This window comes from Apaloderma vittatum, unplaced genomic scaffold (assembly GCF_000703405.1).
Source record: "Apaloderma vittatum isolate BGI_N311 unplaced genomic scaffold, ASM70340v1 scaffold16464, whole genome shotgun sequence".
Classification (NCBI taxonomy): Eukaryota; Metazoa; Chordata; class Aves; order Trogoniformes; family Trogonidae; genus Apaloderma; species Apaloderma vittatum.
Genome location: NW_009713372.1, coordinates 67,825 through 80,799, shown reverse-complemented (window position 1 = coordinate 80,799; position 12,975 = coordinate 67,825). Strand labels below are relative to the sequence as shown.

At 39.1% G+C, this 12,975-nt stretch overlaps 1 protein-coding gene across 3 annotated transcripts in view; it reads left to right on the top strand.

The window, feature by feature from the left end:
• Positions 1 to 2: 2 nt before the first annotated feature.
• SLC39A9 (solute carrier family 39, member 9) overlaps positions 3 to 12,975 on the top strand; it is an 18,018-nt gene continuing 5,045 nt past the window's right edge. For 2 of the 3 annotated variants that reach the window (XM_009868356.1, XM_009868358.1), the window contains exons 1-4: positions 3 to 227; positions 5,598 to 5,706; positions 9,932 to 10,123; positions 12,338 to 12,406. In XM_009868356.1, coding sequence (XP_009866658.1) covers positions 132 to 227; positions 5,598 to 5,706; positions 9,932 to 10,123; positions 12,338 to 12,406 — 466 coding nt within the window. In that variant the 5' untranslated portion in view covers positions 3 to 131. The remainder of the gene's footprint in view (positions 228 to 5,597; positions 5,707 to 9,931; positions 10,124 to 12,337; positions 12,407 to 12,975) is intronic. The other variant, XM_009868357.1, reaches the window with a different exon arrangement.

Genomic DNA, 12,975 nt, shown 5'->3' with positions numbered 1-12,975 from the left:
GCCGGGGCAGGAGAGACATGGCTGAAAGCCGTTCCTGGGAGCTCGGTGTCTGCACGGGTTAAGGAGTGCGGGGCGAAGTGGGGAAGTTGCTGTTGAATTTCACTTTAAGGGACCGGAGAGAAAGCGGCGAAATGGATGACTTCCTCTCCATCTGCCTGCTGTCTCTGGCCATGCTGGTCGCCTGCTATGTGGCAGGAATTATCCCCTTGGCAGTTAATTTTTCCGAGGTAAGACAGCTTCGCCAAACCGCTCGTTGGTTGCCTCAGGGACAAACTAGGCAGGAGAGATCTACCAGAAGGAGTTAGCGCTGCCGCCTTGCAAGCGCGGCGGTGCTCTGAGGGGGTGTTGTAACTTTAAAAGGTTTTGAAGGGAGTTGCGAATGCGATGTTGATTTTCATTCGAAATTGCAATGTAAAGTTATACATGTTCTATAGTGTCTATAAAAGTTATTTAAACGTGACAGATTTCAGCCAAGTGTATCAGCCGCAGGTGAAGCAAAGTCTCAGTATGTCGTGGAAGGATGTGATAGGAGCTGGACATGGTTATTCTTAGAAGCTTGTGTCAGAAGCTGCTGAAGTCCGAGATTAACTGTTATTATGTGTCTATGGGCTGCTCGAATTAGGTATTTAAAAACAGTTTGAGTATGCTTTCAGAAAAGCTTGAGTTGGTTCACAATTTTGTTTATGGCCTGTGCTGTTGAAAATTAAACCGTAGCTCTTTGATTACAAAGCAGCTTCAAGTTATGTTACTGTGCCATGTGACTCCAGGCATTCTTTTAGAAAGATATCTCGGATATATAAGGTATTCGACTCTGCTCTCATGAGACCCCACTTGAAGTGCTGTTTTCAGCTATGGGGCCCCTGACATCAGAATGACAGGGACCTGCTCAAACAGTTCCAGAGGAGGGCCATGAAAAAGATTAGGGGTCTGGAGCACCTCTTTTATGAGGACAGGCTGAGAGGCTTGGGGCTGTGCAGCCTGAAGAGAAAGCTCTGGGGACACCTTACAGCAGCCTTCCAGTACTTATAGGGGGCTACAGGAAGGCTGGGGAAGGACTGTTTATCAGGGAGTGTAGTGATAGGACAAGGGATAATGGCTTTAAAGTGAAAGAGGGTGGATTTAGGTTAGATGTAAGGAACAAGCTGTTTGCCGTGAGGATGGAGAGATGCTAAAACAGGCTGCCTAGAGCAGCTGTGGAAGCCCCTTCCCTGGAAGTGTTCAAGGCCAGGTTGGGCCTTTGAGCAACTTGGTGTAGTGGGAGGTGTCCCTGCCATGGCAGGGGCGTTGGAACTAGATGATCTTTAAGGTCCCTTCCAACTCAAACCATTCTGTGATAAAGGAGAGGAAGATTTTGATAAATTGACTTGAGTTTCCAAACAATACAGGAGTTCAGAAGTAAATGTGCTTGGGTGCTTTTAAGAAACGGTTCTTGAGGTGGTGAGGATTGTTACAGTCTCTGGAAGTCTCCTAGTATTATCTGATGCTCGAGGAGTTTTTTTCTCTTTCTAAATTACAGTTGATGTATAGAGGTATGGTGTAGTGTGAGTTTAGTTGTTCTAAAGTAGTGAGAGGTTTCCCATTTCTACCAGGAGCAGTGCTGCTTTTGGAAAGCAGAGTGCTGTAAGAGATGTGACCTGTTTTTCCATCAAGTCACAGAGCTGGCTGCAGCCTGTCCTTTGGTGCCATTATTCTTAGGAGGCTTTTGGGGGAGTAGACCCGCAGCAGCCACGCAGGAAAGGCAGTTCCACTTTAACAGTACAATTCATCTAAATGGATTGAAACATGACAATATATTCTGAAGTCTTGACATAAAGATCAACTTAGTTGTGTTTTACCAGTACTTTGTCTGATGCTTTGATGAGCCTTCCCCTATATGTCTTTGGTGCTGTTGCTTCTGCTGTCTCGCTCTTCAAAACTCACTCCTGTCCTGAAGCCTACAAAGGATCTTGCAAAATTGCTGGGAACACTGCCTAGCATACTAATACTGTCTTTTTTTAAATTTAATTTTGCATTTCCTCAGTGTGTGCTTGATAGTCAACTGTTGTCTATGGCTTTGTATTCATCGTTGTTTGAAGGTAGAGTTCTTGATGTGTGTTTGTGTGCTTTATTTGTAATTCTGCAGTTGAATCTGCAGGCTCCTAAACCTTTCGGGTCTCCCAACAGCTGCAGTAATATGCATCTGTTGTGGACCCAAAACTAATGCTCTGCATAACCAATAATCACATACTTTTTAGCCTTTTGTGTGTGGGGGGGGTATTTTACCAACAGTACATACATGTGCAATCAAGTTTATTGTGGTATCTTAAACTCTCAGCAATTCTTGGCTCAGTTTTACACTTGATTTAGGTGTTCTAATGATCCACATGCTATGCTGGTTTCAAAGAAGAGCAGAATCTCTCTGGGAACTATGTGCAAATAGTAGCTAATCCTGGAAGTGTCTAATTAGAAGTTAGGATTGTTCAAAATGATTATACTTAGGGCTCTGCAACAAGGATACTTTCTAACTGAAATGGCTGTTTGGGCTGTGCATTCTATGGTTTGCAAGAAGTTTTGCAGCTTCCTTAGGGAGGAAAAATGCCTCCTCCCACTGGCTACTTAAAATGGTTAAGTAGGAAACCAAAATTAATGTTTTACATAATATACCCCAGATGCCAGACAACAATAAAATTATTCTTTACTGTTAATGCATTCCTTCAGATGAGTTTTTTTTTTTTTTGTCACGGAACTTATCAGTTGTGTTCTGATTTTGTGCTAGTTTCTGTTCTTCTAATTAGATATGTATATTCTCAAATGTATAAAACTCCAGCAAAGCCAGGTAGGACTAAACATTGGTGGTAAAAAAATCAGTGAGCTTCACTTTATTTCTATATGCAAATTTATACTTTCAATTTAATCCTGATTTACAGTACTCTGTTGGGCTAACTTTGGGCTGGAAGCAGCACTGTACCAGTTCTTGAGGCTATTGCATAAGTTATAGTTTAAACGCAAAAAAAAAATAGAAAAAATAATTTTCATCAGTTTGAATGTTTTGCTGGTGTAAGAGGCAGGCAGTGTTCACTTGATTTCTTGGATAAAGCTAGATTACTTTTGCCTATCTGGGTAGGCTGCAGTTATTACTGTATTTACTGTGTCTATGTATTTTATATTGAAAAGGAGATGGAGGCTTTTCTTGAAATAGTAACTTATTGGATCTTTAAAATTCGCAAATGCCCAAATGAAGATAAACAGTACTCTGTATCTACAGTTGTAATAAACTTCTGACGCTTTTTCCCTCATGTTTATATATGCATGTATGTAAAAGATTATGATGCTGCAGTATAAAAGTAATCTTGTTTTTCCCTTGTAATATACCATATTTTTGCAAAACGACTTTATTAGTCTTGAAGATGATCTTTTCCCATGGATTGCTGCTGTATAACAATTTACAATACAACTGTTATATATGCCAGTATAGAGTGCATGGTTGTGAAAACTTTACAAGTGTTGTCATATCTTGCATTTTACTATTTGAATTTTCACCAGTAGTGCTATAATTGTTTCCTTATGGTCACATTTGGCTCACTTTCAAAACGCTAGTTGTACTTCCCTCTAGGGCCTCCTATTTCTTCTGTGCAAGTGTTGGCTGTTTCAGTGAGACTAAGCAACTAGTGTCATCACGGTGCGTGAAGGAGTACATGTGGCGTAATAAGGATATGCAGCAAGTGCTTTCCCATCAATCAAACACTGGTTTCTGTCTTCAGGCCCTCAGTAATTAATGTAGGTATTTTGGTAGCACCCAGGCATCTTGCAGCGTGTGTAAGATGATGATGGCTCTGCCACAAAATGTATACTACACAGTTGTCAGGAGGATTTAAACTCCTGTGGTTGCTACATGGGATATAATAAGGGCTCTTGCAGAGTCTGTTTCTCACCATTTCTGTAAGTTGTTGTATTTTAGAGTCTATTAGGTGTTGATATAATTGGATTTTCAGTATGTGGCTCTGATTTCAGCCTGACAATGATGTAGTCACAAGGAGGCAAAAAGTAATAATAAACTGTTCTTATACAGGTAAAACAGAATTTGATCAGTTTGGGAAGGTGAGGGAGGGGTCATATCTCTAAGCTTTTTGCCTCAAATTAGAATATAACTAGTAAGATAAACCTTACTAATAGTAGCAAGCACTTATAAATTCTTTCTGTATATGCTTTTCATTAATCTGTTTGAGAAATTCTTCTTGAAATATGAATTTAACTGCCTTTACAGTTTTTTAATGCCTTTTAAAATGCTACTGGAAGGCTTAGAAATAGTTATAAAAACAATAAGCACTGCTCTGCATTTATACATCTCCTAGTCAGATTAAAAAGTAAAAAAGACTGATATGAAATATATATTAGCACCATTAGCAATTTGTTACGGTTCCCTCATTCAAACTCTCATTTGAGTAAGCCTTTTAAAAGTATTTATAAATCTGGTTTTGAAGCTGTTTTGGGGGTTCAGTCCTTTTTGCCGTGTTGTGTAGCTACCTGACATTCTGCAAGTGCTGTGATACTCTAGTTCCAAAACGTCACCTGGCACCTTTTTTTTTAGTCCATGGAACACATAATCAGATGTCTCTTAAATTACTTTTTTATTCACAGTTTTGTGTTTTTAAAGAAAGTCTGTTCTTCAATGATACCCTGTTAAACAGAAGACCATTAAATTGTGGCGGCTTTAGGGACAAGCTTCTGCATGATTGGCTATTTGGTTTAGAGACTGGTATAGTTTGATCTGTCATGTAACAGTCTTATAAGGGCTTAGCTTCATTTCTTCTATGTCTCTTAAACTGCACATGAAGGGAGAGCTCCTACTGCTCTTTTCTCTAAAACCTTCCTTTTATCTTTCTGTAGTCCTAAAACTTTTCTTAGCCCTTCTCTGTGTTATAAAACAGCTGACTTGGCAGTTTGCACACAGCCAATGTATTTGTATCCGTAGACACATTTACGTTACTGGTTCTCTTTCTGTTTTTGCTTTGGCAATTTAGTTTTCTCTTCTGTATTTTCTTTTGTTATTTAGATTGCTTTTTTGGGGTGAACAGGCAATTTCTGCTAGTTACGGCATTTTAGTACTGAGGTTTTAGGGAACTTACATAATGTTTAAAATATCTTTTCTGGGAGGAAAGATATGTTTGAAAACAACCCCAGAATGGAGATAAAACATAGAGTTGCAAACGTGCTTCAGAATTCAGGCACTTTCAGTCTGTCTTTGTCTCTTCAGGCGTTACAGTTTGAGGCCCCAGAGGATGAATTGGACTCCAATAATTGTTAGGACCAAATACATAAATTCTTGCTACTTTCAAGTATGTTACATATTGTTTCTTGTCTGATATTAACAGTGAAATGGGTTATCTTTAACTTTCAGTTCCTACTTCAGTTGATTGCACCGGACACTGGATATGTTTACTTTTCAGAAAGTTAATTGTTAGAAGTACAAGACTAGGCAACTTGGGCTCTTGAATAAAAATGAGCAAGAGTTTTATTATGGATTGTTCTCTCTTCCTTGCCCCAACCTCTGTTAACGAGGAAAGTAAATAAAGCATTTTCGTTCTAAAAGATTATTCTTATTTTGTACTTGCTTGCAGGAGAGATTGAAGTTGGTGACTGTTCTGGGTGCTGGGCTGCTGTGTGGAACTGCCTTGGCCGTCATTGTGCCAGAAGGAGTACATGCACTTTATGAAGAGATTTTGGAGGGTAAGAACCAAACTCAGATGGCCTTGTTCAACATAACTTTGGTCATGGTGTTATACTGGAGCTTGCTTCTAGGGCTTTTAACATGAGCTTGGTGGAAGGGTTTCCCAGCAGCGTGACACAAAGCTGGTGTAGCGTCACAAAACCCCCAGGCGTGGTATTGTGTGTTTGTGGTGATTTGACAGGATGTGAATTGATGGCTAGTGCTGAGTGATTCAGTCATTGCTGCGTCCAGGTACTGTTCTGTTCATGGAACTACAGCCTTTCATGCGAGGTCCTGTGTAGTGTTCCTTGTTCTGGGGAGAGTTAAAGTTTAACTTCCAATGGAACTTCAAAGGACATGTAAGGATGCCTTTGGCAGAGAATGGAATTGTGGACTATTTGTTGTTGCTTTTTGTAGTTCAGATTGCTTCTTATTAAAGCAATAGCAAGAATTGTTTTATAGATCTATACGTACTTGCCCTCATAAGAATTTCCCCATTTAAAGATGAAGAGTGTCTTGGAATTAAGCGACCTTAATACGCTTGGCTGAGGCTAGTTCACAAGAGTAGGAGGCATTTCTTTTAGGGTGATACTGTCTTTTTACAAGTAGATATCTGCAGGTGCTTCCAAGTTCAAGCATCTACCTCTAGTCTGGTGTTGCCAGTCTTCAGAACCTTGTAGCTCTAATGCATAGCTCAAAGCTAACAGCCCCTATGTGTCTCATAGGGACCTGAATGTGGAGCACATCTGGTACCCAGCAGGCTCAGAAAACCTCAATTTGAAGTTGTGGTATTATTTCAAATAGTCAGGGCTCATTATCCGTTTGGAGTGCACTTCAAATCTTGCTTTAGCTTGGAGTCTTGTGCTGTTACGTTACCGTTGCATATATGAGATTCTTCCCGTGTGCTCAGAATCTGAAATTTGTCTGAAGGTAAATGGCAACAACTTAGTGGTCACAGGAGAAAGGACTATAATGTTGAGGCTGTAGAGAACTTTGTAAGCATCTGATGCTAATTGGGTATTAAGAGATGTTGCTAATCTGAGAATTTTAATATTCTGCTTTTCTTGTACTACTGTTTTTTCTCATTTCTACACTGTTTTGAATTTCTTTTTTTAGCAATATGCTTTAAATTATCCTGTTTTCATTTCCACTGAGTTTATGTTGTTCTGCTTAGATTTAAAGTAAACAGAAGATAAGATATAAAATCACCCTTTATCAGGAAGTGAAAGGACCTCTGATTATGCCTTTATACTGTACTGTAATTTGTGCACTCTAATGTAGGATGTCTCTAATGAGCTGTAGTTGTGGATTTGTTCTCCATTGAATTTTAATTCTAAGCAGACTAAATTTTTCTTGTAATGTTATGGCTAGCAGTAAATACAATTGGTGTGAATCCCTACTTTTTTTTCCACTAAACAAGGCATACTATTCTCATGTGAAATCTACAGCCTGCTGTTTAGAGCTATATGTTCTATAACTTCAAGTTAAGCATGAGGGGGAAAAAAAGGCACTTCCCATTACTGCAGTAGGAAAGTCAGAAATACTTACTTAGGAAAAAAGAGTTTACTCTGTGAATTAATTCAGTCTCAATTCCGAACTCACAGTATCATTTCTATAGCTAGTCTGTCTGTAAAGACTTTTTTTGTATTGCAAAGAGGCTAAATTCATGGGTATTACAGATTAAACTACAAAAGATATTTCTATTATTTTTCTTACAATTAAAATTCTGAAAATTTAACAGCTTTCAGTGCGGTTTTTTTTTTGTTTGTTTTGCAAATATAGCCATTTACATAATTCAACCTAGGAAGATGCCTAAGGGAGCATTGAGGTATAGTCATATAACTGGAAAAAAAAAAAAAGGAGGTCCTCGTTTTTCCAGTTGCAAGTAAAATTTAGCTGAGACTGGTAGCTTGTTAGCAAACCAGGTGTTTGTTGTTGCTACAAAAGTCACTTGCTATTACTTCTGCATAGGCCACAGAATAAATAAGTTTTAAATTTTTGACCTTGTAAGCTGATAACATATCACGATTCTGATTATTATTTGGTCAGAAACCTGTGTATTTGTGTGGTGAAACCTTGGTTTGAGTATTACCAGCAAAAAAAAAATTCTTTGGTGACTTCAGTCCTTCATTTTAACTTCATTTCATGAAACTGCATAACTGCTTTTGGAAAGATTGCTGAGTTGCCCACTGGATTTTATGGCTTAAAATGACCTGAAGCAATGCTAACTTTTTAATATAGTTGGCAACAGTCTTGTGTGGTCTAAAGTTATCTTATTGATTGATCTTGTTCAGCAAAGATATGCTTGTGAAATGTTTGGAGGGCTACAAAGCCTATTCTGATGTGTTTTGTCTGTAATAATGGCAGTACACCAACATTTTGTGTGATGGGCTGGATGTACCCTGGTGTCTTGTCCAAGAAGATGTATGACTACTCCAGCAAGAGGATGACTTGCTAAAGTCAATTTTTTTCTGTTAATGTTTAACATTTCTGAAAAGTAGTTGGAAACCAAAAGTGTCCTCGAAATGATAAAATTTTTATTTTTGACACTTGAACCACAGGTATTGGAAAAGCCATAACGTATGCCGTGCTCCATTTTGTTTGTTGCTTTTTTTATAGTTGCATGACAGTTGCACTGTCAGTCACTTTAAAAAAAAAAAAAAATCTAGAGAGAACTTTAAACATGCAAGGTTGAAACAGGAGAGAGATTGTGTTGAACTGTAATGATTATAATCCATTCAGAAAAGAATATCCTTGCCTTGATTCAAGCAGAACAATTCAGTTGTACTGAATTGCACAATCTGAAACCAAGAGATAAAATGTTTTCTGTGCTCAGTATGGTAGTTGGGAACTTAATTCAAAATTCCCTGTTCCCTGTACCTTTCTAACAATATGTTTCTGTATGCTGTTGGCAGAAAAAGACTTAGGTGTGCTTATATCTGCTGGAAACAATACCTAGAATTTTGCTTAAAAAATTGTTTTTTTAAAAAAAATCTCTCACATAAATGTACTAAGGTAAGTCCTGTCAATCTTTGCTGGCCAGTGCTGAAAAAGCTATGTACTTCTGGACGTTGCTGTCTGTGTCAGATGGGATTGCATAAGCAATAAGGTACAGTGGTCAAGAACAAGATGAGAAGATCTTTTGGATCTATCTTGGAAGCCACTAGGCCAAAGACTACTGGAAATATTAAATGCATCGAGCAGAAAAACCTTCTCCTTTCTGTTTAAGCCTATGTAAATTCAGCTTGAGAGTGATGTCATTTCTCTTGAAATTGGTGTCAATTTTGTGTATGGTATTTGCGTGTGATAAAAGGTCACACGTGCTGGGCAAATGTCAACCTGTAGAAGGTGGTAAAGTTCTATTACATGTCTGCTTTCTAAAAGTCATCGTGGGTAGAGATAGTTGTCACTGTTACTAACCCGTGAAATATTTGAAAATGTTTTTAAATTATAACCTGGGCACCAAATAAACATTTTGTACCCTAAGAACATAATTAAAAACTTGTCCATCCATCTTCATTCCCCTTCATAAATTTTAGAGTCATTTGGAGCTCATGTAGTTTCAGAGTAGTTCAGTGAGACAAACCAAGTATCTGGGAGGAAGGCATGGAAGTAAAGCTTGTGTAGGTAAAGGAAATGACAACACAACATTCAACTCTGGGTTTGGAGTTTGAGTTTCTAGAATGGTGCTGACACTTGAAAGACTGTGTGCTGACTTAATTGCTTTCTGGTCAATATCAATGGAATGTATTGATACTAACATATTTAACTAGAGACTGATACTTTGAAGTTAAAAGCTAATATTCTTAAAGATTACATTAGATCTCTTAACAGACAGAACCTATTTTATCTCCTCATCCTTTATTTTCTCACTTCTGTGGAGACTGTGACTTAACTGCTTGGCAGTAGCTCTGAATACTGACAAAATTAGCAACTTCAGTTAGAAAAGGAATTATTCAGCAGTTCTTATCAGCCAATTTGTATTTAAAATGCAGCATTTAAAGTAGCCTGGCTTATCAAGTATTAATGCTTTCTTTTTTTTTTTTTTTTTCCCATGCTAAAGGTGCATGAGGAGTGGCTAATTGGTCAAATGGGTGCTTTCCTTAAAAAAAATGGTTTAAGAAAGACCTTAAACAAGGACTTTTGTGTGTTGTCTGAGAAAGCATGAGGAATGCTTTTGGCAAAGGAGGAGAAAAGTGACCATGCCATGTTTAGTCTCTTAACTGCTTTCCTTGCCTGTGACAGGGAAGCATCACCCGGCAAATGAGATGCAGCATGTGGTTGAGTCTGAGAAAGTAGTGGAAATCGCGGCTGAACACGAGTATGGCCACGACCATTCCCGGTTGCATGCCTACATTGGCGTGTCCCTTGTCCTCGGCTTTGTCTTCATGCTCTTGGTGGATCAGATAGGCAGCTCGCATGTGCACTCTACAGATGGTAAGTAAAGATTCACTTCAGTTGGACTTGCTAATTAGTCTTGAACCAGCTAGTTGTAAATATTTTTTTTGAATGCTACTGGGATTTAATTTGACCAGTCACATCCAGCGTTTCAGTAGGTGCTTTACAAATACGAAAGTGAGGTCTTTCTGAAATGCTTGTACTGGAAATCTGTCCTGGAATTCAGCATAACTTGAGAGCTTGCTTTGCTGATGTGAACTTACTGTATGAGCATGTATGGTGTGGGGGTGGAGGGTGACTTGATGCTTGAGTTATTGTCTGTTTTACAGTAGCACCCATAGGGGATTTCTTTGGCTTTCCAAAAAACTTCAGGTTAGTCTTATCTTCATTTGTTTTTCCTACTTAATTGTCGTACATGTAGGTAACACTTGTAAACAGCAAGAGTTTCTCTTAAGGAAGACTGCAGAAATAATTTGATGTAAGCTTTGGTCGTTTAGCTGCACAGCTGGACTCCCACACTGGAGCCTCACTTACTTCGAAATACTTAATGCATAATCTAATACTTCACATAATCTACTCTGATGGAATTTGGCCCTCAAAAATTAAGGAATTGATCTTGAAGGAAAAGTGAAACCCGAACACAAAGAAGGGGGGGATACGTTTTGCTGGGATTCTTGGCAGGTTGCGGTGCAGCTGCGCCAGTGCTTGTGTGGGTTTGGTGCGGTGGGACAGATGGGAGGCCAGTGTGGGAGCTCTGTCACCTTGTGCTCAAGGAGAAGCATACATGGAGCCGCAGCCATGGCTAGCCCATTGTCACAGCTTTTCAAAGGGAACAGTGGCACTGAGGATGGCAAAGGGATGCAGGTGAGCAGCTACCGGGAGGATCCTTCATTTCTACACATTATGACCCTTTCCTATGTCCTGTGCCTCTCAGATCAAATACCAGGAGAAAGTTCACTGATCTCTGTTAGAGGAAAACACTCTAGAAAGGATATTAAGTAAAGTTTTGCCTATACCTCTGTCACAGGATCTGTCATAGTGGTTTTGTAATGTTTTTTTTAAAGCTACTGAAGAAAATAATTTTTTTCATTTGAACCAATTCTGGTAGTTTTGTTATCTCCCAAGCAGCTAGATTTTAGTGTCTAAACTAGAAAAACATTTGTAGGCCAGAATGGAGATATGAAATTAAATGTGACCCTTTGAGTGTGTTTAATTCTGGTGAATCCAAAACAAATTTTAAAAAAATGTTCCTTGTGAATATCTCCTCCTATTTGACATGAGTATACCATTGCAGTCATCCAAATGTAGCTTATGCAATTAATTGCTCAAATAGGCTATCCTTGGTTCGATGGATCAATCTGACCAAAGAGAAGGTATTACTTGTTCAGTCAGCTCACTTCCCTGGTCTGAACTCCCTGGGCAGCTACATGGGTGCCTGCGCACAAAGAGCAACTGGAGCGCGGGAGGACGTGCAGTAGGAAAGGAACAGGGCTGGGCTCTCCGTTTTGGTGGCAGTGCAGACTTACTATAGTACCTGTGTAAGTGTGCTTGCAGTCAGCTTACTGACCACAAGTATAATTAAATAATGTCAGCTCACCTGTTTGGAATTAAACAGTCAAGTAAGATGTTTCTGTACTTGTATAGGATTTATCTACCCTGTCCACTGCGGTGATTCTTGGCACCAAGTTTCACCACTTTGCAGCAGTTTCACCATGTGGTGGATATCACCCTGTTGTGCTGCATAACGAGCTAACCTGTCTTCCGAGTAGTTCTCGAATAATTGCAACCAAATTACTGGATCTCTGGCAGCACCGGCTGCATTTTTTCTCTCCCTGGAGGGAAATCTTTGCAACTGCTGCCATGACAAATAGAATTTGTTGCTTTACTAGGAATTGTCAGAGAATCAGTGTAACAGAGACTGCCTCAGACTGTCACCTGTAGCAAAATGCAACACTGGGCTGCATGAGGAAAAAATCATCCTGACTCTGGGAGCAGTTCTGGATCCTGAGGATGCAAAATTAGGTTTTCTTCCTCTTGGTAGCATAGAACTTTAACATTTGGTTTCAGGAGGTTAGGAAAAGCAATTACTTCTGCCTCTATCAATGATCCTGTAAGTCACAAAATGTTGTGTGCGATTGTATCACATGTTGGCAGAACTTCAGGTGATTTGGAAGTGCTGAGTAGCAGACTGTTTTGCAGTAAATTTAATATAATTTATCCTCTTTATCCTAACTGTCCTCATGACTGTTTCAGATCCAGAAGCTGCAAGATCAGGCAACTCCAAAATCACCACGACGCTGGGACTAGTAGTCCATGCTGCAGGTAATTTGGGACCTATTGTTAGCACTTAACAAGGACTTTTGCTTGGTGTGTGGTTCATCTTTAGATGCGGTTAGAAACATTCGGGGTTTGGTTTTGAAGGTGGTTTTTTATCTAATTAAAAAAAAAAAAAGACAGGGTGAGGAGAACTAAAAATCTTCACCAAAACTTACTGGGAAAACATACTCTAGTGCTCAGAATGCTCTGTGGAGTTTTAGTTGGGTACAATATTTTTTTCACTCCTTCACAACTGAAAAGTTGTGTGGTGCTTCCTCTCTGCCTCTTCAGTTCCTTTGCTGGCGGCTTTAGCTGCTGAATTTCAATACATCTTAATACGTTCAATAAGTACTGTGAAACACCTTTGGGTTTGCTTCTCAGTTGACCTGTATTTTGTAAAAAAAATATTAAGTTAAATATCTTGTGGAAAAAAGGACATTATAGAGTGCAAAGATTTAACTGAAACACATTTGCGCTGACTTGCAAGGACTGAACAGGTTATGCAGTGTTGCAGTCAACCTATGTTCGTGTTGTAATTCTGCAGTAGGTATGTGTAGTATAAATATGATGCTTTT